Source organism: Ascaphus truei, chromosome 1, assembly GCF_040206685.1.
Source record: "Ascaphus truei isolate aAscTru1 chromosome 1, aAscTru1.hap1, whole genome shotgun sequence".
Classification (NCBI taxonomy): domain Eukaryota; kingdom Metazoa; phylum Chordata; class Amphibia; order Anura; family Ascaphidae; genus Ascaphus; species Ascaphus truei.
In genome coordinates this window covers 496,851,516-496,878,012 of record NC_134483.1, presented here as the reverse complement: position 1 = coordinate 496,878,012, position 26,497 = coordinate 496,851,516, and the positions used below count along the sequence as shown (strand labels likewise).

At 44.4% G+C, this 26,497-nt stretch overlaps 1 protein-coding gene and 1 long non-coding RNA gene across 2 annotated transcripts in view; one reads left to right on the top strand and one right to left on the bottom strand.

The window, feature by feature from the left end:
* Positions 1-20,544, bottom strand: part of LOC142472097 (uncharacterized) — a 72,414-nt gene extending 51,870 nt beyond the window's left edge. The window contains exon 1 of the long non-coding RNA XR_012789600.1: positions 20,435-20,544. This is a non-coding gene — a long non-coding RNA (uncharacterized LOC142472097). The remainder of the gene's footprint in view (positions 1-20,434) is intronic.
* Positions 20,545-23,336: 2,792 nt separating this feature from the next.
* CPEB2 (cytoplasmic polyadenylation element binding protein 2) overlaps positions 23,337-26,497 on the top strand; it is a 74,805-nt gene continuing 71,644 nt past the window's right edge. The window contains 2 exon segments of the mRNA XM_075569203.1: positions 23,337-24,779; positions 24,781-25,126. Of these exon segments, the coding sequence (XP_075425318.1) occupies positions 23,881-24,779; positions 24,781-25,126 (1,245 nt within the window). The 5' untranslated portion in view covers positions 23,337-23,880.

The window sequence follows — 26,497 nt, the reverse complement described above, 5'->3', positions numbered from 1 at the left end:
TGAGCTGAAGCGAGAAATCTCGAGCCTAGCAGACAGGACGGCTGAGATCGAGCTCAGGCAAGGAGAGGACCGCCAAAGACTGATGGAGGCAGATGATGAAATCTTCCGGCTGGGAGAAGAGGTCGCGGGTCTAAAGGAGGAGGTGGAGGATCATGAGAACTGGGACAGGAGGCAGAACCTCCGAATTCGGAACGTCCCGGAGTCAGTTCTCCCAGACCTCCTACGACCCTATTTGACTAAATTAGTCACCACAGTCTGCGGCGAATTAGATCAGAGAGATATGGAAATCGATCGGGCGCATCGGGCCTTAGGGCCTAGGACGACCCTAACAGACGGAGCGACCTAATTGTCAGATTCTATAGTTACTCAACTAAAGAGAAAGTTCGAAATGCCTGCCGTACACTGGACACTGTAGTTTTCAAGATGAGGTCCTACAAGTATTCAGTGATCTATCAAAAATCACAGTAAACAAAAGAAGAGAGATCAAACCACTGACCTTATTTCTGCGAGAGAACGGAATCAAGTACCGGTGGGGGTTTCCGTTTAAGCTCATTGCCTACAAAAACGGAAAGTTCCTGGCCCTGAGACGACCGGAGGAAATGTCCACGTTCACCAGAGCACTGGGCCTCTCCCCCCCTTTACCCAAGATTCACAAGGTTTAAAGGCATTCTGAAACATTGCTTTAATCCTCACAACGGGGCTCTTAAAACATGCATTTAGCGCAACGGTTGTCCCACATAACAGGAGCGGGATATATGATTATGAACAAGTGCCTAGGAAAACATACAAATGCCGCCCACCATGTGCACCCACCCTTACCCCCATGCCCCTCCCCTTCCCAATGCGCCATGATCTAAAGGTTGAGAAAATACGTTCGTTAATGTAACACCGCTATGATTGTGATATACAACTACAAATGTGTTCGCCCTAATAGATTTTTGTCTTGTGTGCAGCTTCCTCCCTCCCCCTTCCCCCCCCCCCCCCCCCCAGCTCGAAGTTAACAGGGTTAAGACGGATACTGCTAGGGAAGCTGAAACTGTTGGTGAATGTATATTTAAAGCTGTCTCCCCTTGCCTCTGACGCTCTATATGCTGCCCTCCCTCTCTCCCCCCCTACCCCCCCTCCGCTCCCACGCCCCCTCCCCCCCCATCACCCCCCCCCCCGACTAGTAGAGGACCTGTTTCTAAATGTGTTGCTGAAAAACTGTGTTGGATGACAACTCTCCTTTAAACTCAATACCGGCTGCCTCCTGATGACCCCCCCTCCCCCCCAGCCCTTGTCCCTTCCCTCTGGTCCCCCCGCCTCCTCCTCTCCCTCCCCCCCCTCCCCTCTCCTTCCCCCTACCCCCTACCCCCTCCTCCCCTCCTCCCCCCTACCCGCCCTCCCTCTCCCCTCCTCCCCCCTCTCCCACTTTCTTTATATATCCAAACGTCAACCCAAAAACAGAGTATATCTCTGGATGCACAAGCAAAATAACCAATCTCGCATATAGCCTGAGTGAATACATGCACCTGGACTCTAATATAAGACCCGGTCGGAACGAGACCATGGTACAAGCCCTAATGGGCTCCCCCCTAAGGGGGCCCGTAGAACCATCCACCCTCCTCCCCCCCACCCCCTCCCCACTTGATACATCTCGGATGAGACCAGGAGAAATGAAAGGGAACCTAGATAATCGATGGGTCCCCACCTCTCTCGGACCTGTCGGCGGGTGAAACCGGACGTACTCCTCCAGGGTCTTAAACCCTAGCTACCGGTCCTTAGCTTAGACCGGTCCTGAACCCTTGAGACCCTGACAAGGTCTGCTTTCTCTCTCCATCTAATCTTGCTGATACTGTCCCAGCAGGACCCCCTCCCGCCACCCCGCCCGTTCCCCCCTCTTCCCCCCCTGGAAAGCCATCCCTGAGTGTCACAGCAATAAAGAGTCCACTGATCCTTACAACAGGGGAGTCGCACCCTTCAGAACCACACATCAGACCATCCCTAGTGGGAAGGGTAAGGTCTTAATACCCAAAGAGGGAACAAAGAAATTATGGCTAAACAAGGCACAATCAAATTAGTATCCCTAAACGTAAAGGGACTACAGAACAATCGGAAAAGGAGGCTTGGCCTCCAAGAACTGAAAAAATCAAATGGTGACATTGTCTTTCTCCAGGAAACGCACTTTACATCTCAGGAACCGCCCAAAACTTACCAAAACGCATTCCTTATGAGTTATTACTCATCATTTAGTAGTAAAAAAAGGGGAGTTGCTATTCTGATCTGTCAGGGCACTCCATTTAATCTAACAAAAATAACAACCGACCCAGAGGATAGATTCATTGTTGTGTATGGCTCTCTATCAGGATCCGCAGTCGCCCTGATTAACCTTTATGCCCCCAATGAGAACCAGACAAACTTTCTAAAAAAAGGTACTGGAGGAGATTGACCCTGATTACCTGTAGTCACTAATAATAGCAGGAGACGTAAACATGGCACTTAATCCGGCCGAAGACAAATAGTCCACTTCAGGACGCCCGCACTCAACCCAAGCTCTAAGACTGGGGAGAAAATTTAAAGATATTATGAAGGAATTTTCTTTAGTGGATATTTGGAGAGCACAACATCAGGGACAAAGGGATTACACCTTCTACTCGGACCCTCACCAGACCTATTCCCGTATTGACTACTTCCTTGCTACCAAGAACATTCTGTAAGCAGCTGCTAACACTGATATAGGCCCGATTACATGGTCCGACCACGCACCATCCTCATGAACCTCTCGACCCCATTTGTAAAAACGACTTTGGATAGCTGGAAACTAAATGACTCCCTACTTAACAATAAAGAAGTAGAAAAAGAGATCAAAATAGCCCTCAAGGATTACTTTAGACGGAACCATGGCACGGTCGAGTCCCCAGCTATCCTGTGGGAAGCCCATAAGGCGACAATTCGAGGGAGCCTTATCTCAATAGCATCCCAAAGGAAAAAAGTCAAATTAAAACTAATTAAGGAGCTTACAGACAAAATTATAAATTTTGAGCAGCAGCATAAATCGAACCCCTCTAAAAAAATGTAAAACTACTATCAGCTGCTAGAAGCGAATTGAAGGATATCCAAATAGAAAATCTCTCAAATGAACAGGGCAGAGGTATTACGATAAGGGGAATAAAGCCGACAGACTTCTTGCTAGCAAGCTAAGAGGCATACAAAAGAGATCGCAAATCACAGCGATCAAAAATAGGTCTGGTAAGATAATTTACAATGAGAAAAAAATAGCAGAGGAATTTACTAAATTTTACACTAAATTATACAACCTAAGAAATCGCTCTGCTAACTCACAATCTGCCGATCTGGCAGCAATTGTAACTTATCTAGACGATTGTGAATTTCCCTCTCTAACAGAGGAGGAAAACGTCACCCTGAACGGAAAAATTACGCTTGAAGAATTGACAGCGGCAGTGAAGGCTTCAAAAATATCTAAAGCGCCGGGCCTTGACGGCTTCACAAATTTCTACTATAAGAAGTTCCTACCCATACTATCAACCCACTTGTTAGATCTGTTCAACTCATTTATGGAAGGGAATCCAATCCCAGCATCAATGTCCTCAGCCAATTTGGCAATTATTCATAAGGACGGGAAAGATCCGACCCAGTGTGGAAGTTATAGGCCCATATCGCTGCTGAACAACGATCTCAAACTGTACAGCAAGATACTTGCAAACAGATTGAACCCCATTTTACCTAGACTAATTCACTCGGACCAAGTTGGGTTTGTCTCGGGCCGCCAGGCTGCGGACAACACACGTAAAATAATAAATATAATCGATCATGTCCATATGTCCAACACGAAAGCGATGTTACTGAGCCTGGATGCAGAGAAGGCATTCGACAGAATTGACTGGCTATTTCTGGATAATGCCTTGAAAAAAATCGGCTTTAAAGATACCTTTCTAGAAGGTGTCCGGGCTCTTTACCAGAATCCTTCTGCTGCAGTCAGACTCTCAGGCGGAACATCTGAGAGATTTCAAATTAGAAATGGAACAAGACAGGGCTGTCCCTTATCACCTCTTCTCTTTGCCCTTACGATTGAGCCACTGGCGACCAAAATACGTAATAATGTGAACATACAGGGCATTGGAATAAAAGATACAAATTATAAAATATCTCTATTCGCTGATGATATCATTCTAACTTTGTCCAAACCCCAAACTTCCCTTCCGAACCTTCAAAAGGAACTGACGGACTTTGGCAAAGTATCCGGATATAAAATAAACAGCGAAAAATCCGAAGCCTTAAACATTAGCTTACCAGAATTCGAAGTCAAACTTCTCAAACTGAATTTTAGCTACAGATGGTGCTCTTCATATATTAAATACTTGGGAGTGAATATATCAAGGCACTATCGAGCTCTATATCAAGATAACTACCCAGCTCTCTGGGAAGCAATCAAAAAAGATCTAGATCAGTGGGAAGGTTACCGGGTTTCATGGATTGGGAGAATGACATCTGTTAAGATGAATATACTCCCTAGACTATTATATTTTTTTCAGACACTCCCGGTCCATGTACCTAGCACTGATCTAAAAAACATACAAAACAGAATGTTTCACTTCATTTGGCAGGGCAAAAGACCCAGAGTGGCTAGATCGGTTCTGTTGGCATCAAGGGGAAGAGGGTGTATGGCTGTCCCAGACATCCTTAAATACTACATTGCTGCGCAATTGAAACAAGCAGTCATGTGGAACACTGACCCGGCCCAATGTTGCTGGATTGAAATAGAGACTCAGTACGCCAGAATGCCTTCTCTGCAGGCCTGCCTCTGGAGCTTAGACAGAGGAGATAGACAAGCTCATAACTTAAAATTAAAAGCGACAATACTCACTTGGGAGGTCTGGTTGAAATACAAGACCAGATTCGGGCTCTGTTCGCCCAACCCACAGCTCACGCCCATATCCAACAACCCCAAATTCCCCCCGGGATGCAGATCCAAGCTCTATGAACAACTAAGAATAGGAGGGATTGGGGCGATTGCGGATCTCCTAAGCCTTGGGAGGCTCCTGAGCTACCAATAACTTCGCACTAAATATAAAATTAGAGAACTGGACACATTCAAATATTTACAAATCCGACACTTTATCCAAAAAATATGCCCAAACCCAGAATTCCCCCCTCTCACCAAATTCAAGCGGCTATGCAAAGCTAATACCTATCAAAAGGGACTCATTTATGAAATATATGCCGAATTAGAAAACTCTGTGGCCCCTCAAAACTGCGACTATATGCTCAAGTGGGCAGCAGATTTGAATATCACAATAAAGAGAGATTTTGGGCGAAATCTGGTCGGCAGCCTCGGGAACATCCATATGCACAACAACCAAGGAGAACATCTACAAAATTCTCTATCACTGGTACCTAACTCCTGTGAGATTAAATCAAATTTACCCCCTGGCGTCAGACCTATGTTGGAGAGGCTGTGGTCATAGAGGGGACATGGCCCACATCTGGTGGTCATGTCCGGAAATTGTAAAATATTGGGCTGAGGTCCAAAATCTGGTAAAAGAGGTCACTGACCTGGAATTACCTATAGATCCGCTGACCTTCCTACTTGCAAGGCCAATACCGGGAATTGACCGTCCAACTGGGAAATTAATCTCCTTTATTCTTACTGCGGCTAGATGTGAGATAGCGGCTTCCTGGAAGAAACAAACCACCCCCTCCAAGAGGCCTATAAAAAAGAGGATCAGTGAAGTGATGCTCGTGGAGAAACTGACGGCTATGCTTAGACAAAAGCTCTTCACATTCTATAAAATATGGGAGCCTTGGATACTCCTCACGAGATGAAGGATTCCCATAAACACCAATCTAGGGAGCGAGCACAGTCCCCAAGACTCCCGAGCTTAAACTCAAACAGTGACAGTTCTAGGAATCGGGCTCCCAGGGTGGGTACACCCCCCCCTCTCCCTCCTCCCCCCCTCCCCTCCTTTCCCCCCTCTGTCCTCTCTCTTTGAGAATCTCAATTTCAACGACAGCCAAGGTTGTCTTTCTTTTTCCCCAAAAAAACAAAATGTTATGCATTAGGCTGTGAAATTTGTATGTTGAACATTTCTTGTATTGCTGCCTAATAAAACTATTTGAAAAAAAAACATCACCTTATATCATGAGCTGCATTTCTGTACTAGTCATATCCTGCATTGTTTTATACAGCATATTGATTAGTCTCTGGCATTGTGTGCTGAAAATGAAATGCTAAATTAATATCCGATTCAACCGGGGGTAAAAATAAATTTTCCATTAAAGCTTCATTAAGGGAAAAAATGAACTGTAGAGAAGGATAATAGGTTCCCTATTAAAAAAAATAATTAGTGGTGCTAAATGAAAGGTAGTTTTTGCCCTGGGGGTTATTCAATAAACTATGATAAGTGACAATTGGTGCGCTATCACATTGAAAATCCCATTGAAATCAAAGGTACTTTCCACGTGATAGTATCACAATGAGTAGAGATGGGCAAAATTTTCAACATAATTCGAATCTGTTGCAGTTTGACCCATTCCTTTAATCTGTGAAAATGTGCGAATCAGTCTCAAAAAGGCAGATTCCCTTATTTTTTTTTCCTATTTCTTAAAATCTGTCCTCAGATTTGGAATCCGAATCTGTCAACAGAATTATGGAAGTATATAAATAGGGGTGAAGCCTCAATTGTAAGTCTGCACTCACGCCTCTGAACACCTCTGGAGGAAATATCATATTCTCGCAGTCTTCCTTCTCTACAAATTTATACTATCCTGTTTCAATTCTGCCCTCTCTCAGGCTAAACAAACCTACTTTCCATCACTAATCAACATACTCAAGTCTAACCCATGCAGACTCTTCTCTCTTTGACTCTCTACTCAGATAACTTTCTGTTACCTGTCTTTCTTCCTCTATTTCACCTCAGTACTTTGCTGACTATTTCAAGATTAAGGTGGATTCTATTCGCCAAGACATCCCCTCTGTATCCTTCTCACATTCTACACCTCTTCCTAACTCTCCTCCTGCCTTGACTACTTTTCCTCTGTCACAGAGGATGTGTCACTACTAATCTCCTCTTCTCCACCTGCCCTCTTGACCCCATTCCCTCCCATCTTTTTCTTAAACCTCTTGCGCCTACTAAAAGCCCTACACGTACACATTTGTCTTAACTCCTCCCTCTACTCTGGTACTTTTCTCATCTCTTTCAAGCACGCACCAGTTATACCTTCACTCAAAAACAGCAAGCTTGACCCTACCTGTCTCTAATTATTGCTCTGTCTCCCTCCTGCCTTTTGAATCTAAACTCCTTCAATACCTTGTGTCCTCTCGTTTGCTCCATTTTCTCACTACCTACGCTCTCCTTGACCCTCTACAATCTGGCTTCCGCACTGCTCACTCCACTGAAATAGCCCTCATCACAATAACTAATGACCTCCATGCAGCAAAAGACAAAGGTTATTACACTTTCCTCATATTTCTCTGCAGCCTTTGATACTGTGTACCACCCTCTTCTACTTCACATTCTCCATACTCTTGGTATCCGTAACAGAGCTCTAGCCTGGATTTCTTCTTACCTGTCCCATCGTACTTTTAGTGTGATGGGGGGAGCCGGCGGGGAGGTGAGCTGGGGGAATGATGGATGGGGGGGGGGAGCCGGTGCTCCGGGCCGCTGGGTGAAGAGGACAGTGGCCGGGTGGTTGTGCGTGTGTGTGGCAGTTGGGTGAGGCCGAGGGGGAAGGTGAGCTGCGGGTGAGGAAGAGAAGAGATTGGCAGTTGGGTGACGTCATAGAGCCACGCAGGCCAATGAGAGGCGTGCGGGGCGGGGCAGGGATACGGACCAATCTGATTGGCCAGAGGCTGAGTGACAGACCCACGGACCAATCAGATTCACCATATCTAGCAACAACCCCACAAATTTCAATTTTATATATTAAGATATCATGTTCTTGTATAGTCTCTCTATCTCCTCAGTATTATAGAATGGTCTCAAATTCTTCCCTACCAAGGACAAGATTGAGCTGTGCAGTGACCTGGAAGAGTCCTTCAGAAGGCTGCGTCTTAAGGAGTTCTTCCATGACAGACACAACCAAGATTATGACAACACTGCAGAAGGAGGGCCACTGCACATGAGCAGGGGGAAGCAAAAATCCAACTGGATCCCACAAACTGGGCGCAACCCCAAACTAGACCTTTACATCGAAAGCTTTAGACACAGAGCCAAATCCACCATCCTAGACAAAGTAAGGAAACAAACATATAATCGGACACCGATCGAGAGCAGAGCCATAGAATCACTAAAGGCCAACCACAACATAACAATTAAACCTGCGGACAAGGGAGGAGCAGTGGTCACAATGAACACCACAGACTACCTGCGGGAAGCGCACAGACAACTCACTGATGCAAAGTATTACAACAAACTGCAGGATGATCCAACAAAAAAGTACATGGGCGAACTCAAAAGATCATTAAAACACTCCCAATCCACACAAGAGAACAAATTCTGGACCTGATACCAGCTAACCCTGAACCTGACACTTTCTACATGCTCTCAAAAATTCACAAAGAGGGTAACTCTGGGTGCCCTATTATCTTTTGATCTGGCACACTGACTGAGAATATTTCTGGCTGGGTGGAAGGCGTTCTAAAACCACTTGTCAGGAACACACCCAACTATATCCAGGACACCACCGACCAGCTAAACAAACTTAATGCCATTGGCCCCCTTCCAACAGGAAGACTACTAGCAACCATGGATGTAGAATCACTTTACACAAACATCCCACACAAAGATGGGATTTCAGCCTGCAGATACTTTAACTTGAAACCCCTTACATACCCATGATCGGGTGTCCCACTTCGTCTGCCTCCAGCAGCACATCTCGCGGCCGGCAAACGCCAGCGTTCCATCTAGGGGCGCGCACGGATCGCACTTGGCACTAAATGCCGTTCCAGCCTCCAGACTGCGCTCGCATGGTGACATCACCATTGCGCAGTGCACATCCGCTATGCGCAGCACGCGCGCAGAAGCTTCTTCGCTCCTTTACCTAAGTGGTACAACTGTGTTGTTACGCTCCAGCCAGCCACGGCCAGGCATACTCGTGAGTATGCTGCTTGTTCATTGGACTGCCTTGCTTTATATGCTCAGCCTGCCCTCTGGCACATTGGCTGAGCATAATCCCTTGTTTGTTCGCCGACGAGGGTATTTGATAAATGCCAACCTACAGCCACGAGGGCGCGTCTGGAGTGTAGATTGGTCGAGGTAGCCAGGTCAGGATAGGAGAATTCAGGATGGTCAGTGATACTTGCCGAGGTCTGGATAGGAGAGGTACGAATCGTTGCAGGTACTTTGCCAAGGTCCAGATTGGAGAGGTGCGGATCGTCGTGGGTAAGCCAGGGTCAGGAGCGGAGAGATACGGGTGGTCGATGGTCAGGAGCAGAGAAGAGCGGAATCCAAAAACAGGCAGGGTCAGGCAATAGAGATCAAGACAGGCTAGGCTCAGACAAGGGGGCAAAACTGTGATGAACACAACGCACATAAACTAAGTTTATGCTCAGCCAAAGAGTGAATGGAGAGCAGGGTAAAAGTAGAAGAGTAGCACCAATTAGAAAGCTACAGGCAGGGTGGAGTCTGAAGGCGGTATCAGCTAAGCTGGCTTTAAACTCAGTGCGGGGTTGACTCGCGTGCCTGGGAAGGCGGGGGGCGTTTTTGACGGCACAAGTGTGCATGCGCCACGTCTCAGCGACGTTACGTTTGGGGACGGAACTCGGGAGAGGGACCAGCGGTGTTGGCACGCATGTCAGTGCGGAACCTGCGTGCGCTCCTGGGCAGACGAATGGCATCAGTACCACCACGAGAAATGGAGCCAGCTGAGACTCCCTGGGCGAGCTTAGCTGTGGGAAGTTGTGAGTAGTTTCGCCGGCGATTGTCACGGATCCTCACAATATTAGAGGGTAGTTTCTCCATGTTTCTTTTATCATTATTTTGTAGAAAGTGTAAAAAAAATCTCAGTGTATAAAGCAAATATAATGGGTTGAATGTACAGTTTATATCAAATATTATATCACGTGTAAAAAGATTATATTTAGTCGTGAAAAACATGTAACTATGACAACGTTTTAATAAATAGGACTGGAAAGGTTTTACGAAAATGTACTGTATATAGCGGCAATTTTAAAGATATGCACGATCATTTTTATCGAAATATTTCCATCAAAGAAGAAAAACACAAGATCAGTGATTTTCAATCTTTTTTTTAAGAATTGCAGAACTTCTTGAATGTGTCCTGACGCAACATAACATAACCCCAGAATTACTTAAAGCCATAGTTACTAAGTGGCGCTACGCTATACATAAGACACTTTCCACTGTCAAAACACACATTGCATTCCTATTCAATGTGTCCTCCAGTGCTGCAAGGGGTCATAAGACATATGACATAAAATAAAAAAAGAAGTACAGCTCAACCCCCTTATAACGCTGTGCTTGGGGTCCAAAGAATCACATCGCGTTATAAGCGGATCGCGTTAGAAATAATGTACAATTGTATGCATTGTACAATAAAGTATTTAAGATACCAATAATCGTGTTGTAAAGTATTCATAAATACGAAAATACGAAAATTGGGAGCCGCGCTTGCATCGCGTTATAATCGGATTCGCGTTCTAACGGGGTTGAGCTGTACTTGCCATGCACTCAAACGTTATGCTACTACAGTATTTCTCTCGTTTAAATACAAATAAAGTGGTCTGAGGACTCTTCGAACACTAAGAGTACGGCTATTTCTTCATTTCTTCACTGCCTTATGACATAGCACCGCATGTTAATATGGGCCTTAATCTTTGTATTAAATATATCACAGAAAAACCTTTGACAAGAAAGGAAGCTACTTTTCTAACATGAAACTCCGAATCAAGACGCGACTAACTCGAGCAGCCATGCGGGGCCCAGGATAGTAGCACACAGATCTGAGTTTAAGTGGGTCCCGCAAGCTACAGCAAGGGACTGTACACAAGATACATACACAAGATGAAGCAATTATATTCAAGAACAGATGCTTTCAGAAGACTATGGCCATCAACTTTATTTTAATTGACGAAAGGGACTGTAGATAATGACCTGGTTGACTGGTCCTAATATGATAGCGTTGAGTGACGATGTAAGTGACAAATTACTTTATTTTGCTAATCGAGCTGTGGCAATTTGGATTATTTGCAAATTGCTTTTCTTCTTTTGTGTGTATTAACTATTGATTTTTTTTCTTTCTTCTTATTACAGTACTTCAGTGCCATATTTATATCAATTTGGGTCATGTTGATCTGTTTACAATAACATTGGTATCCATCAGAACAGAAGGGGTACACAATGGCTTCCACATGTTCTATTTCACTGTATTGTATATTGTTAAGACCCATAGGTATTATTTACAACTTGGAATATCAGGACACAAGGTTTTATACTTATTATTAGGCAGACTCTTTAGTCAGTGGTTTTTATACAGCATTGTGTGGTTTTATTAGGGCTCAACATGCAGCAATTTATATTGTGTTAATGTGAAATAAATTAATTATGTTTTTAAATGCACCTCATGTGGGAATTCTCCTTTCTTTCTTATGAAAGGTTTGTCTACGATTTGTGGTATACACTTGCCCCATGTAGCACCAGAGCAAATGATTCATGATTATACAGTATTATGCCGTAGATATACTGTCTACTAACATTGTGTTAGCAGAGTGCAGGATAATTTGATTAGTATCTTAATCTATGTATGTAAAGAAACTATTACTGTAGTATGGCACATAGTTTTTTTTTTAAAATAAACTAACATCTTTATATATTATATATCATGGCATTGTAGTATAACATTTGAATACGTTTTTTGAATTATAAAATAAAAATACTACTTTACGAGTAGAGATGGGCAAACTTATCAAAATCCGAATCACACACAAAAAATCCAAAAGGGGGGAGATGGAGAGGGAAAATCTATTTTACTAGCGTCCCTAGTATATGTACATATCTCTATTCCCTCAATCCTCCCTCCAAACAACACGTTTTCAAAAAGGAGCACACCTTAGATACGCCAGTGGGATAGGCCAAGTATATTTAAATGACTTGCACTTCACAAAAGGACCTAAGGATATATAGGACCTATATTGACAAGCCTATGCCCCCTTATGAGGAAGGGGGTACCGGTGTCTGGATCAGAGCTCACAACCTCTGCTATTCAGGGCAGCAGCTCTAGTAGTGTGAGCTAAACCAGCTGCTGGGTAGCTCACCTGTCACAGCAAATTTGTGTGCTCTACTGCTCACATCTGTAGGTAATCCAGCTGTTAGCAGGTATCCAATGTGCTCTACTTTTTTGTGCACGGGTGTCCCTAGTAAAATTCTGTGGCTCCTCAAACCCCCATTATTTCAACGTTTGGAACCTGCAAATTAATTCAGATTTGTTTTTAAACCTGAATCTCCCTTTTTGAAACTGATCCGCAGATAAAAGAAACTGAAACATTTGCAGCAGATTTGATGTTCTGCGAAAATGAGCCACTGTGCTGCACCAGGCTCTTCAACTGAGCCACTGATTGAGCCACCTGTGATGAAGCAGGGATATCCTTAAAACCCTGACCTGTTGTGGGGGGGGGGGGGGGGGGGGAGCTCTTGAGGACTGGAGTTGAGAAGCCCTGGTGTACAGTAGGTGATTTTATATACGACAGTATGTAACGAGGATGTAAAAGGAAAGGTAAATGAAAAAAGCAAGTGAAACTACATCTTCAGCACACACTTTTTAAGGCGGAATAAGTGTAGTGTTTTGTAGATTGATGCCGAGCTGATAAATGTTCTCCATCTGCTTTCTTTTTCTTTCCGTGCGGTTGCATATCAAATCAGTGAAGTCAGTTATGTTAACTGGGACAGGCGTTTAACGCTTATAGTTTGCTCAAAGCACCCGCTCAAATAGCACACAACACGGTGCATGCAATGTGTATTACACTAACGCTTTCCCTCGGCCAAAGCTAAGGTGCGGTCCCAATACAGACCCTAATAATGCAAACTTGAGTTTTAAAGCAGTTCTGAGAGTTTTGTTATTGTAACCATTATATGGCACATGTTTGTGTAGAAAGTAATAAATCATAAATACAATCTTAGGGAGGCACATCTCTTATTTATCATTGGTGGTGATATTAGTTGTGCTTAATGACATTTTATGTGGTTTAGTAAAACGCTGCGTCTTTCTGTGTTTTTTCCAATTTTATAGATAGATACAGCGATATTCATGAAACTGTGTTAGAGCCGATCAGGGCACTATTGAATAGAACTATCCACTGACTTAAATGGGGATTTCTGTGCAATAATGATTCAATCTTCGATAACACAGTTCAATGGATAGATACATTTTTATTGAGCTATACAAATGATATTTTCTTCAAAGTGCGTACCTTAGGGACAATTAATCAATGCAGAATGTGATGAAGATCAAAAACAGGGAAAACAAAGGGCTAAATGTAAGAGAATTCATTTTATGGACCAGACAATCAGTACTGGGGGTTTACAGGTGCCGTGCTGCAGGTCATATTTTATTTCACAGCACAGTTTAGATATCCGCCCTTTCGAAGATGGCTAATAATGGCTTGGAGGAATAATGACCGCTGTTTCCAATACAAAATAATGGCCTAGCACATGCTGAATGTGCACTGAATACATTCTAAGGACACGGGGAATACAACAGATTGCTGAAAGAAAAGTCGTTTGATTTCTTTCTCAATTAACAAAAGCTGACTACTCCTTAAAAATAATAAACAAACTACTGACTACCCCTGATAATGGAGAATCTGTTCGGCAATATGTTAACCCTCTGGCAGTGAAGGGGTGTAAGCCCAAGTGAATTATGTTGGTGATTGGGAACTAGGTTAGGAGGTATCTTTTCTTCTCAGCTGCCTCAATAATCAACACTTCCCAGGAAGCACAAGGGCTGTCAGAGAGTGCACCATTCTTATCTGTCAGGTGCAGATTTGGTGAGCGGACTCGATTACCAAAGGAGGGGTTATCTGAAATAATCCAGAATGAGAACTCTTGCATTCACTTCCTATGAGGTGTTGACGGTATTGCACAAACAGAGATAAACGGTGTTACCCAACCCAGCTAAAAAGATTCCTGGCTTTCCTATTGTGCTTCTTTACTGACATTAGTAATGGGCTTTACATGCAGGCATGGTAACAATGCATATTCACAGCCCATACAGGCTGGACTTGTCCTTTTTGCTACTGTATAAGCTAATCGTATTCTTAATGAGCAATAATGGAACACCTTTCCTACAGTTTCCTGTCGTGTCCTGCCTGGAAAGAAAAGAAATAAGAATTTATGCACTTCTGTTCATCAACTATTCATTTCACTCTAAATTGTTCAGTCCCGGAATGTGATCACAATTTTAAGGTGTTAATTATATGTTGTTTAAAGCAGCCATTTTGGTAAAAAAAAAAACCTATTGACTTCAATGAGGGTTAAAATGGTTGGAACAGCTGCTTAGGACAATATAGAATGGCCTACTACTGTAAGTGTCCTCCTAGCTACTTGTAACAGAAGCGTAGCAAGAAACATTACATTATGCCACACTCCATCTGCCCATTTTGCATACAGATACCTGGAGGAATCCATACAATTTCTTGTTCCTATATTATTTTTAAACCCTTCACTGCCAGAAGGGCCTGCAAAGCAATGAAGAGATTAATGGTTCTCTCTGGTCCCAGTGCTCTTGCTAGGGAACTATCCCACGCATCAGCAAGCCTTTCAGTGAAGTGCTTTCTCTTATTACTCCCAAGTATACCTTCCTCTAGCTTCAGGCATCTTGAAACATTGCAAATACAAATGGTATATGAGACAGTAGAGCCACGGAGGAGGATCTGAGAAGATAATGGATGGAATATTGTGCTCTCGTCATAAAACGACCTTGAAATAGTTTAACCCCTTCCTAGCTTGAGCAGTCAACAACAGAGTACTCTGCAATGCTTGACTCAATCGTCAAGGTTAATGTGTTTGTAAAACCTGAAACAGTGACAGGGTTGAATAAGGATTACCATGCCCCTGTAATGCTTCTCAAGCCTCATTTCGGGTAGCGAAATGCTTAGATAGAACTTCAGAATTGAATTGTCAGACTGTTGGCCATTAAAGATTTTGCTGAGATCTACTAAAAGGGTCTCCATGTCTCAGGAATACAGTGATAGGCAAGATTGCAGGTTTAAAGTCCAGCTGAAATGTGTTTTCTAAGCATAGATTTACAGTATGCAAGACCAGACTGAGTTGATAGATAATAACTGTGGCGTTGCAATAACAAGCAGAAATGGATATATATCACTTGCATTGAGGATCTCCTTACCTAAATACTGCCTTTGCTGCATGCAACCACTCCACACATTTCTTACTGAAACAGAGGGGCTGTATGTATCAAGAAAAAACATTATATTGGTTGAAGTTGTATTTTTTCTTGGCCACAGCTTTTTGCCCCAGCACTGAACCACATTTGCCTGGATAAATACAGGTAATACAATATTATAGTAAAACTGCAGCAGGAGATCCAGAGCACCAACGCAACATCCAAGAGCACAGAAACAGGGAGCCGAGGTAATGAAAAAGTATGCAAGGCTTTATTGAGACATTAAAAAGGTGGCAGTCTCCGAGCCACTACGGCTTGAAACGCGTGGGAGGACACCCTCTGCTCTGAGACTGCCACCTTTTTTATGTCTCAATAAAGCCTTGTATACTTTACATAATACAATATTATAAATTACTGGTTTATCATAAGTTTAAATAAAGGCAAATGAGTATAAAAACTTGAACATTCACAAATGTTTCATATATCACATTCCATTAACATGAAATTACAAATATTGAATAACTTTACATTTTATTTGTTTTCCTTTTATTAATGTGCTTTTTGAAAGAGTTGCATACTGTGTACACACACACACACACACACACACACACACACACACACACACACACACACACACACACACACACACACACACACACACCCCATTCAGAAACATGCTGTCCCAGGTTAACTCATGTTTAGGCCATTGAAGCGTATGTATGTGGCTCAGCGTATGTAATATGGCTCAATGTGTTTCAGGCCATTCCCTTATCTCTTCAGGTAGAAACGTTTCAGGCCAATGTCTGTGGTAGGGGCCTGAAACGTTACAGCCATACTTGAAAGCAAGAAACTACCAGGTACTTTGATTTCATTTGCATTGAATGTGATGCATAGAACACGTCTGACAGCACATCTTCCTGTTACTAAAATTGGATGATGATCTGGACAGGATCAGTTCCATACAAGGAGAAACCATCAATTGGGGCCCTGCTAGTTTTCCTTCATCTACATGGTATCTGGCAGCAAGAAAACTTGACATATAACCCTCATAAAGAAGTTGTTTGATATACCCATTACAAATATTGGGGATTTTGGGTGCTCATCATCAGCACCTACAGTAGCCCCATGCTCCTTGCTGGACCAATTTCTGTAATCACAGTTTAATTTAAACTGTGATAGCCTGGCCTCTGTAAGTGCTGGCATGTCCTGCTGCCACATGGGGTAATGCTGCGTCACTGTGGTATGTGACGATGTCTCATGACACAAGGGCGAGCACAAAGGCCCCCGTGCAACACGACATCATCCCGTGCTGTCGCATCGGCGACACGTTGCATCAGGAGGCCATGCGGCTCCGGAACAGGCAAGACGCCCTACCAAACTCCCAGCCGGCCCTGCTCATCAGCTGAGTGTGCAATTATAAGTACTAGGTTACTGTGTGATATGGCGGGCATACAAGCTTATAGGGGTCTATATTAAAATGGACAAGAAGCAAAAAGTGACACATGGTCAGTGCTCATTTGCATGTTATTTCCCAGAATCCCTGGCTGCAGTGGAAGCATTGTATGCTGAGATTTATTTATTTATAAAATATTTTACCAGGAAGTAATACATTGAGAGTTACCTCTCGTTTTCAAGTATGTCCTGGGCACAGAGTTATGATGACAAATACATGTTTACAAATACAGTTACATAAATGAGCAGGGTATACATTATATACAAGACATTGCGTGCACAGTTAAAGATAATATATATTATGGGCGTATGAAACAGTTACAGACCAGATTAAAATGTGTGACAGCCTTAGATTTGAAAGAACTTAAACTGGTAGTGGATGTGAGAGTCTCTGGTAGGTTGTTCCAGTTTTGGGGTGCACGGTAAGAGGAGGAGCGTCCGGATACTTTGTTGAGCCTTTGGACCATGAACAGTCTTTTGGAGTCTGATCTCAGGTGATAGGTGCTGCATGTGGTAGGGGTGAGGAGCTTGTTCAGGTAGTTGGGCAGCTTGCCCATAAAGAATTTGAAGGCAAGACAGGAAAGGTGAACTTTGCGCCTAGACTCGAGTGATGACCAATCTAGTTCTTTGAGCATTTCGCAGTTATGTGTGTTATAGTTGCATTGGAGAACAAAACGACAAATTGAATTGTAGAGGGTGTCAAGTTTGCTAAGGTGGGTTTGAGGTGCCGAGCCATATGCTATGTCTCCATAGTCAATAATTGGCATTAGCATCTGGTGTGCGATACGTTTTCTGACCAGGAGACTTAGGGAGGATTTGTTCCTGTAAAGTACCCCTAGTTTGGCATAAGTCTTTGTTGTCAGGGTATCAATGTGCATCCCGAATGTTAAGTGGGAGTCAAACCATATGCCCAGGTATTTAAAACTAGTAACAGGAGTTAGGGTGGTGTTAGTGTTGGTTCTAATCTGGAGCTCAGTCGCTGGAAGCTTTAAAAATTTAGTCTTGGTCCCAAATACCATTGTTAGTCTTGTCAGTGTTTAAAAACAGTTTGTTTTGGGAAATCCAGTTTTCGAGTCTGAAAAAGTCAGACTGAAGTATGTGTTGAAGGTCAGAGAGGCTATGGCTGTGTGCATATAGGATTGTGTCATCTGCTTACATGTGTATTGAGGCTTCCTGACAAGCTGTGGGAAGATCATTGATGAACACTGAGAAGAGTAGGGGCCCCAGAACAGAGCCTTGCGGGACGCCACAGGTAATATCCAGGGGGTTAGAGTTAGAGCCAGAGATGGACACATGTTGGGATCTACCTGATAGGTAGGACTGAAACCAGTTTAAAGCATGCTTCCCTATTCCTGAGCTCTGAAGTTTGTTAAGCAGGATAGCATGATCAACATTATCAAAAGCCTTTGCAAAATCTAGGAATACTGCACCAGTGAGTTGACCCCATTCCATTCCACACTGGATTTCATTGCAAACTTTCAGCAGGGTAGTTACGGTAGAGCGTTTGGGGCGAAAGCCAGATTGGAATTGGCTAGGGAAATTTCTCTTGTTATAGTAATCGCTTAATTGGGAGTGGACACATTTTTCCATGACTTTGGATAGGATTGGGAGAAGGGAGATTGGCCTTTAGTTTGAGACAGTGTTTTTGTCCCCACTTTTGAAGATTGGGACAACTCTGGCAGCTTTCCAGGTCTTAGGGATATGGCCTGCAGACAGGATACAGTTGATTATGGAAGCAATTGGTTTGGCAATTGCTGGGGCACCAAGTCTTAGGAATCTAGATTGTAGTAAGTCAGGTCCACATTGGCTGCTTAGTTTTAATTTGAGAAGCGCTTGTGTAATCTCCTCTTCGGATACTGGGCCAAATTGAAAATTGTGGGCAGTGTTGGGTGGGGGTGGGGCTATAGGGGTACTCCCAGGATGAGATTCAGGTTTGTGGTTTGGGCTGCGTTTCGCTAATAAATTAGTAGCACACCCCACAAAGTAATCATTGAATGCATTTGCAATGTCGGTGGGGTTTGTCAGAGTAATATCGCCCTTAGTGATATTACTTGGCTGTTGATGGTTAGAAGGCTGGAATATGTTGTTGATAACCTTCCAGAAGTTAGCTGGGTTTGATGTATTCTGGTGGAGATTGTCAGAGTAATATTGTGCTTTTGCGTGCCTTGTTTGCCTTGTGCACATGTTCCGCATGCATCTGTAGTGATTTAGATCCTTGGTAGTGCCAGTTACTTTCTGGCTTTTCCACAAGGCATCCCTGAACTGGTAGAGTGCAATAAGGTCAGGTGTAACCCATGGAAGGTGGGCACCCCGTACCCTTATTGTGCGTAGTGGAGCATGGGTATCACAGAGTTTTAAGAACTCGGATTGGAAATAGTCGAGCGCAGAATCAGGGTCAGGAATTAAATCGATTCTGTGCCAAGGGCAGTTGATAAGGTCAGCCAGAAACTGTTGTGGGTTAAAGTTTCTGAATGTTCTAGTGAGGAGAACTTTAGGGCTTGAATGGGGCGGTTTAATTTTCCTTACACAGTACACTATTGCATGGTGACTGAAAATGTCAGGAAGGATGCCAGAGGACTGGATTTTGCTGGGATTTGAGGAGAGAATCCAGTCAAGCAAGGAATGGTTTTGCGATTTCAGGTTTGTCCGTGTGGGTTGGGAAATGAGTTGCGATATGTTAAGCGATTTAATTTGTGTGTAGATTTTGTGGTTTTTAGGGTCAAGCCAATTGAAGTTGAAATCCCCAAGAACTAGCAGCTCACTCTTCTCATTCAGAGAGGAAATGGAGCCAAGAAACTGGGTGATATCAGTCAGAGATTGTAGAGGGGCTTTAGGGGGGCGGTAGATGCCAGCTAGCAAGATGGGCTTAGAAAAGGGGAGGCAGATTCTGCCAACTAGGATTTCAAAAGAGGTTGGGCTTGTGGGGCAATTTAACAGTGTAAATTTTAAGGTGTCTGAAAGATAAAATAACACCCCTCCTCCTCTCTTTGACCTATCTCTCCTAGAAATGGAGTATCCCTGAATGGCAATATGTGCATCAGGGGTTTTAGGGGTTAGTCATGTTTCTGTAAGAACGATGGCTTTTGGTTTATGCATAAGGCACCATGCCCTTAGTTCATCCAGTTTGGGCAGCAGACTCCGGATATTTATATGGGCGACAGATAGCCCTTTTTGGAATTTGAAGGGGGTATTCTCAGGGATATGGGATAGAGTTGTAATGGGAGGGCCTGGGTTAGATTCAATATCACCTGCTAAGGAGAGTAATAGTATGAGTAAAAATTTGAGTTGTTCTTTGCAAGTTGTTACTTTATGATGTTTGCCATTTGGGTGTGCGGTGGTTGGTGTGCTGGTTTTCAGGGCTCTCCACCAACATTCAGTAGATAGTGCAAGGCTTTTGAGTAATCCAGGGTGTATGGTGATGTTGGGCGTGGGCCAGGAGGGAGGCGTTTGTAGTGGATAGAGAGAATAACATTTCAATGAGGCCATGAGAAAGAACAAAGTGGAGGTAAAGAGCAGGTTCATTATGCCAGAGGTAGGTAATGTTGCATGGAGCTGTTTTGAGCCAAGTGTGTGTGTGTGTGTGCGCAGACTAAACAGCAGGAATCATAGTGTGATCAGAATAACTCACCGTTTGTTGCCATGTGCAGAAGGATGCAGTCCCCAATCAAACTATAGTCTAACTATATCTTCTCACTTAAAAGCTCACTTTAAATGCCTCACTATATCATGCCAATGCAGTCCCTGCTAATGCAGAGGGGGTATTGGTTTTATACAGCTATAACAAGTTACATGACCCTCCCCAATAAATCAGCTTGTTCCAATTGGTCAATTAACAAGACACAGTTAAAAAAAAAAAAAAAAAACACCTTTTGATATTCAAACATACCAAAATTCACAATAATAAAGGCCGCCGGGTAAATCTTTGTAGACCTGTCTGAGATATATGAATGTGCTATTTTTATTTGCTGCTGTATTTTTATTTGCTGTACAATTATAAGATACATTTCTCAGTTCTAGCATAAAATGTCAGAGGATTTTTGTTGTGTTTACCCATTACATGTTGACTGCAACACTATGTTCCAATAACTTGTTCAATGAAAGTGAGGATCGCAGGGAATTTTAAACTCTCTATGGCTATGAAAAGATACTGGGTGAAGGGTGGATCAGGAAAATCCTTGAAATTTGCTTGTGTTCAGAGCTAAGGGTTGTTCTCTCATAGCAGCAGGGAGCCAGACAAACTCAGCACCAAGTCAGGGATACAAAAAAATAAACGTATTTCTTTATTATTGCAAACCACAGTTGCACAATCCCTCAACATAAAATGCTGGGAGATAAATATATACAGTAGGTATATAATAATATAATACCAGGCATGTTATAAGGGCAATCTAAAGGTTAATATCTAATTTTAGAGCTCTGATAACATACTCAGAGCTGGACAAAATAAAATACACTTTGGCATGGAGATACAAGGTGAATGCAAGGGTAAGAGCCAGAGACATAAATGGCTACATTGGCAGCTGCCCAATATGCTGTGAAGCTGTCTTCTTGTGGAAAACATTCAGCTTCATTCAAATGAATAGTTATTCAGTGAACTGCGATAGTGCTGAACAGGGCACAATCGCACAGAAAATCATTGACGTCAATGGAAGTGTCAGTGCGATAGTGTCCCGATCAGCACTATCGCAGTTTAATGAATAAACCCGCTACTGCTCCCGAGCATACAGAATCCCTATTTTTGAGTGAAACTCCCTATTTTTTTTTATCGGTGGGGGAGGGGGAAGAGTATATTTTATCCGAATGTATCTCTTAAAAAAAAAACAATTAAAAGAAAGTCCCGCATGCCAACGCAAGTCAATGGAAGTTTTACAAATCCCCCAAACGTTCACCCCAAATCTCCCTGAAAGAAGCTCTCAAAGACTGACTGGCCCTGCGTGTTCTCTCCAACCCAAGCTTCCTGCTCCCAGCCTGCTCCCTTTTTCTATGTCTTCAGTACATACTTGAAAACGAGAGGTAACTCTCAATGTACTGTATTACTTCCCGGTAAAACATTTTTGTAAATAAATAAATACATTTTATTCTAAGCATTCATATAAGTGACTTTGGAGAGTCAATACAACATAAAAACACGGTATTGTCATTTAGTGCCTGCAACGTCAGTGATACTGAGCTGCAACCTGCGCAGCGTCCCCTGCTCCCCACCAGACACTGCGCTCGCTCTCCTCGTTCCTCTATCGAATCCAGGAGGTTACTAAGTTCCAGATCACTAGTTCCCACGGCTGTCCCCGTGTCTCCGCCTCCTCCCTGCATTGTGACGTCACTGAGGCATAATACCCTGAGCGCTTGAGCAGCCTGACAGCCCAGCGTTCTGTGCGCGTGCGCAGAAAGGTCTGCGCTGCAGCAACTCACAGCAGCCGTCACCCAGCCAAGGCGCCCGGTGCTGCTGCAGTGTGATGTTATAGCACGGCGCAATGTCACCGGGAAGTGTGGCAGATGTACTGATAAAGGGAAAATGTAGGTCATAAAAAAAAAAAGACAGATACTGGCAAGGCGCTTAGAAAAATAACACCAAGGGGACTCATAGCGCTGCACCACAGAAAGGGGACTGGGCGGTTAGGAGGCTGGGGAGGGGGCAATAAGCAGAACACCTTCTAGGGGTGCTCGGTGCCCAGTGGGGGATTTGCATAAGGCAAATGTAAAAATGCAAAGTGGGTGTTGGAGGGGGGGAAGGGGGGGGGGTTAGGCTCACAGCGAACACAAGCTATTAACTGCTTGGTCTTTGTGTAGTGACTCATCATTATGAATTCATAGACAACGTACGAGATAGCAATGAAAACAGATCACATGCAATGACATCTACCCACTGCCCTGTTTATCTTGATGTGCTGTTTGTACAGATATGCATGTGTTCATGCATCACAGCGCAATATTGGGCAACTTGTCATTTCTTTGTGCAGATCTATTTTGCTTTGCAGTTTATTAATAAGACAGACGTGTTCAGGTTGCAGGAACTATTTATTTTGTGGGGGGGGGGGGGGGGGCTGTATATACCAGTCAGTAACATACATACGTTACCATCATGTAAAAATGTATAAACCCCAGGGGTGGCTGCAGCAGCCCCCCTCCCCTCCCACACCTCTAGCCCCCGTGTGTGTTCATCTCATCGTTAGAATGCAAGCTGTGCAAAGCCAGTGTTGAATCAGACGTCAATCTGTATACTATGTAATGGGGGATGGAGCCTGTGTCTGTCTCCTAGCAGTGATATCGCTGCAGTCAGTGTGTGTGCGTGTGTGTAACGTGGGCGGCTTGGGGGTTGTATTCTAACCCTTTCACTGCTGCAGGGGAACCCTGGGCAGGGCTGTGCTCCGCTCTGCGGTGTCCTTCAGCAGCACAGGGTTAATGGGGACTTAGCTTTGCATGTACAGGATGTCCCCGGTAAAATGGGTGACGGCTCATGAATATTAATGAGCTCACAGGATGGTAGGTGGGTGGGTCCAGATAATGGTTTGTGACGTGTCAGTGACGTGCCTTCCGGGGTTTTTAAGGTCCCGTCGCTGCAGTGCAGCCGGCATTGGGAAGAGAGGAGGAGGGGGGGTGGAAAGGACTTAGGGTAACAAGGACCAACATAGTCACAACGTATATAGTATATTCCTCTATTTATATATAAACCCCTCATAGAGGACGTGAAAAAACAGATAGTAACTAAAAAAAAAATCAAATACAAGTAGACCCTCCTCACAGCAAACGAAAGAAGACAAGAAAAAAACAAAACAATTTAATAGCTAGTTTTTTTAAAATATATATGTCGTTTTTCTTTATTTTTGTTATTTTGTAACAGTTTAAAATAATTGAACCCATTTTACAAAAGACTGAGCAGCTGCATATATCTAATATATTACATAATAAATTATATATATATTTATATATAATATATACGCACAGACCTATACATATATCTATAAATATATACACACACATACACATATTTGGATAGCTTGGTTTGGATTTATTCTACATTTTTGTTTTTATTTTTGTATTAGTATTATTATTATTATTATTTTTGGGACGTGATAAATGGGGGATTACGGGTTCGGGTTGCTGCAGACGGCCGGCAGCCTCCCCAGTGGTAGCGGTGCTAGCAGCAGCGGAGGAGGTAGCGGCAGCGCCTTGTTCGGCGGAGGAACTTACAGGGCTTCATACCCGGCCGTCTCCTCCTCTAACCCGCAATTCCCCTCCCTGTCCCCCGGCGGCTGCTTCTCCTCCTCGGGCAGCGGCAGCGCCCTGTTCCTGTCCGCAGCCGCCGGGTACCAGCAGATCATGCAGGATGAGCTGCTGCTGGGGGTGAGCAGCAGTGCGGGGGGCAAACACAGCAGCAGCACAAAGACCGGGCAGCATCAGCTATCCCCGCCTGCGCTGCTGCTGCTGCACGGAGCCCACGACTACCACAAGGCAGCCCAGGACTTGGCCAAGCAGCTGGGGCACAAGAGGAAGGACTTCAGCCCCCAGGAGGGAGACGCATTCAGGGAGGAGCTGAAGAAAAAGCAGCAGTCCGGGGAGATACATCACCACCACCACCACCAGCCCATTGCTTACCACCAGGGATCCCCCAAGGTGGAGGAGGACCTGGGTGTGGATGGTCAGGACAAGCTGCTGCTGCTGCCCTCCTCTCCTTCCTCGTCCAGCACCTCCTCCTCCTCGTCCTGCTCTTCCTCAGCTGAGGAGGCTGCAGCGGGGGAGGCTCGCACTGCCGGCTCCCCTCCTTCACTGGGTCACCACCACCTGCCGGCCAAAGCCAAGCTGCAGATGGAAGCACAGGGTGGGCATCTGCTGAGCGGCGGTGCCCCTACTCTGCTGGATGCCCCTTTCTCCAGCTCCTCGGATATGCCCAGTACTCAGACCCCAGGGGGGCCGAGCTCACCCTCAGCCCTGACCGGATTCGGTACCCCTTGGTCGGTGCAGACTTCCTCCCCCCCCGCCCCCTCCCCCCTCACTACCGCAGCACCAACAACCAGCTGCACCCCACCCAGCCGGCTCCAATCTTAATGCCCTGCAGAGCCCGGAGCCAGACAGCTTCTACCCTGGCATCCCCTCCTCCATCAACCCGGCCTTTTTCCAGAGCTTCTCTCCGGTGTCACCCAACCCCTGCCCCGGAATGAACGTGCCGGGATTCAACAGCCCCTTCTCGGCTCAGATGAACATCAGCCAGCAGCAGCAGAGCAGGCGGTCCCCAGTGAGCACCCAGCTGAACCCCCAGCACCACCATCACCACCACCAGGCTGCAGCTTTCCTACAACAGAGGAACAGCTACAACCACCACCAGGTAACCCATCCCGGGGAGTTTCCCTTTGTCACTTGTCTTTGAGCCCCCCTCATCTTGAAGGCTGCAAGTCTTTTTTTTGTGTCTGCACCTGAAGGGTTATGACATCTGAAGCCAGGGTCCTGTTTGTATTCAATGACAGATGCCACTGCCCAACTGTCTTTTCATACCCCCTTTCTCACTTTTGGTTGTTAGCCTTTGAGTGCCTTGGTGACTATCCATCTAAGGGGCTTTTATTGTTGCCTTTAGTGATCCAGTGGTCCATATAGCCTCTTTTATAGCTAAATCTTGATGGTAACCTATCTGACAAGATGTGGATTCCAATTGTTTCTTACATTTTTGATCACATTGCCTGTGGGGTTTTTGAAGCCTTTCATTACATGTTACAGTGAGTGGCCTGTCAGCAGGTGACATTGACAATTTTCACACATGAAATGCCTTATGTTTGCTGGTGGATTGTAAATTCTTGGAAATCAACCCTGCACTTGTGGGCAGACGGCCTGAGCACTTGGATTTCCATGACCACTTGTCTCCAGTTTCTTGCATGTAGAGGTTTTAATCATTTCAATCTCAGTGGAGGCCTAGTACCACCAGGCTGCTGTATAGAAACATGTACAAACGGGTGGACAACGCCAGTCCTCAAGGGCCACCAACCGGTCGGGTTTTCAGGATATCCCTGCTTCAGCACAGGTGACTCGGTCGTCTGAGCAACCGATTGAGCCACTCCTGCTGAAGCAGGGATATCCTGAAAACCTGACCTGCTCGTGGCCCTTGAGTACTGGAGTTACCCACCCCTGATGTACAAGCATCAATCATTGTGAACTTGTGGTATTCCAATCTTCCCAATATAACCTATAAATAAGAATGTTTAATCTCCTGGACTTTTTTGGGGATGGGGGGAGGAATGAAGCTGCCATAGCTAGGTTTCTGTCCACCTGCTAGGAAAGATTTGAGTTGGAGATGAGGCTAGTTGTGATGTGACATTTGTATCTCCATTTGTGTCTGTAGTTAGGATTAAACCCTTGTATTGCTTGCAGAAGTATTGCTTCAACTGAACATGCCCAGGCTAGTGCTTACTTCAAACCACTAGGTACAATATATATATAGAGGATTGAGGTGACATTTCCTTCCCCGTTATGTACTTTATCCCTTTGTATTTCAGATACTGTATTTTTTTTCTTTAGGGGTAAACCTTTGTTCCAGCTGACCATATTTAATTGAGTGGAATTGGTCATAGCGGTGGAGGCATAATAGGCCTCTCTGTCTGTGAATTATTACAGATTGTCCTTGTTATCAAGTTGTGATGGGCTTGAAATACAATGCAATCTGCATTGGTGAAGTGATTTAAAAAAAGTAGTGTCATTGTGCTTGAAT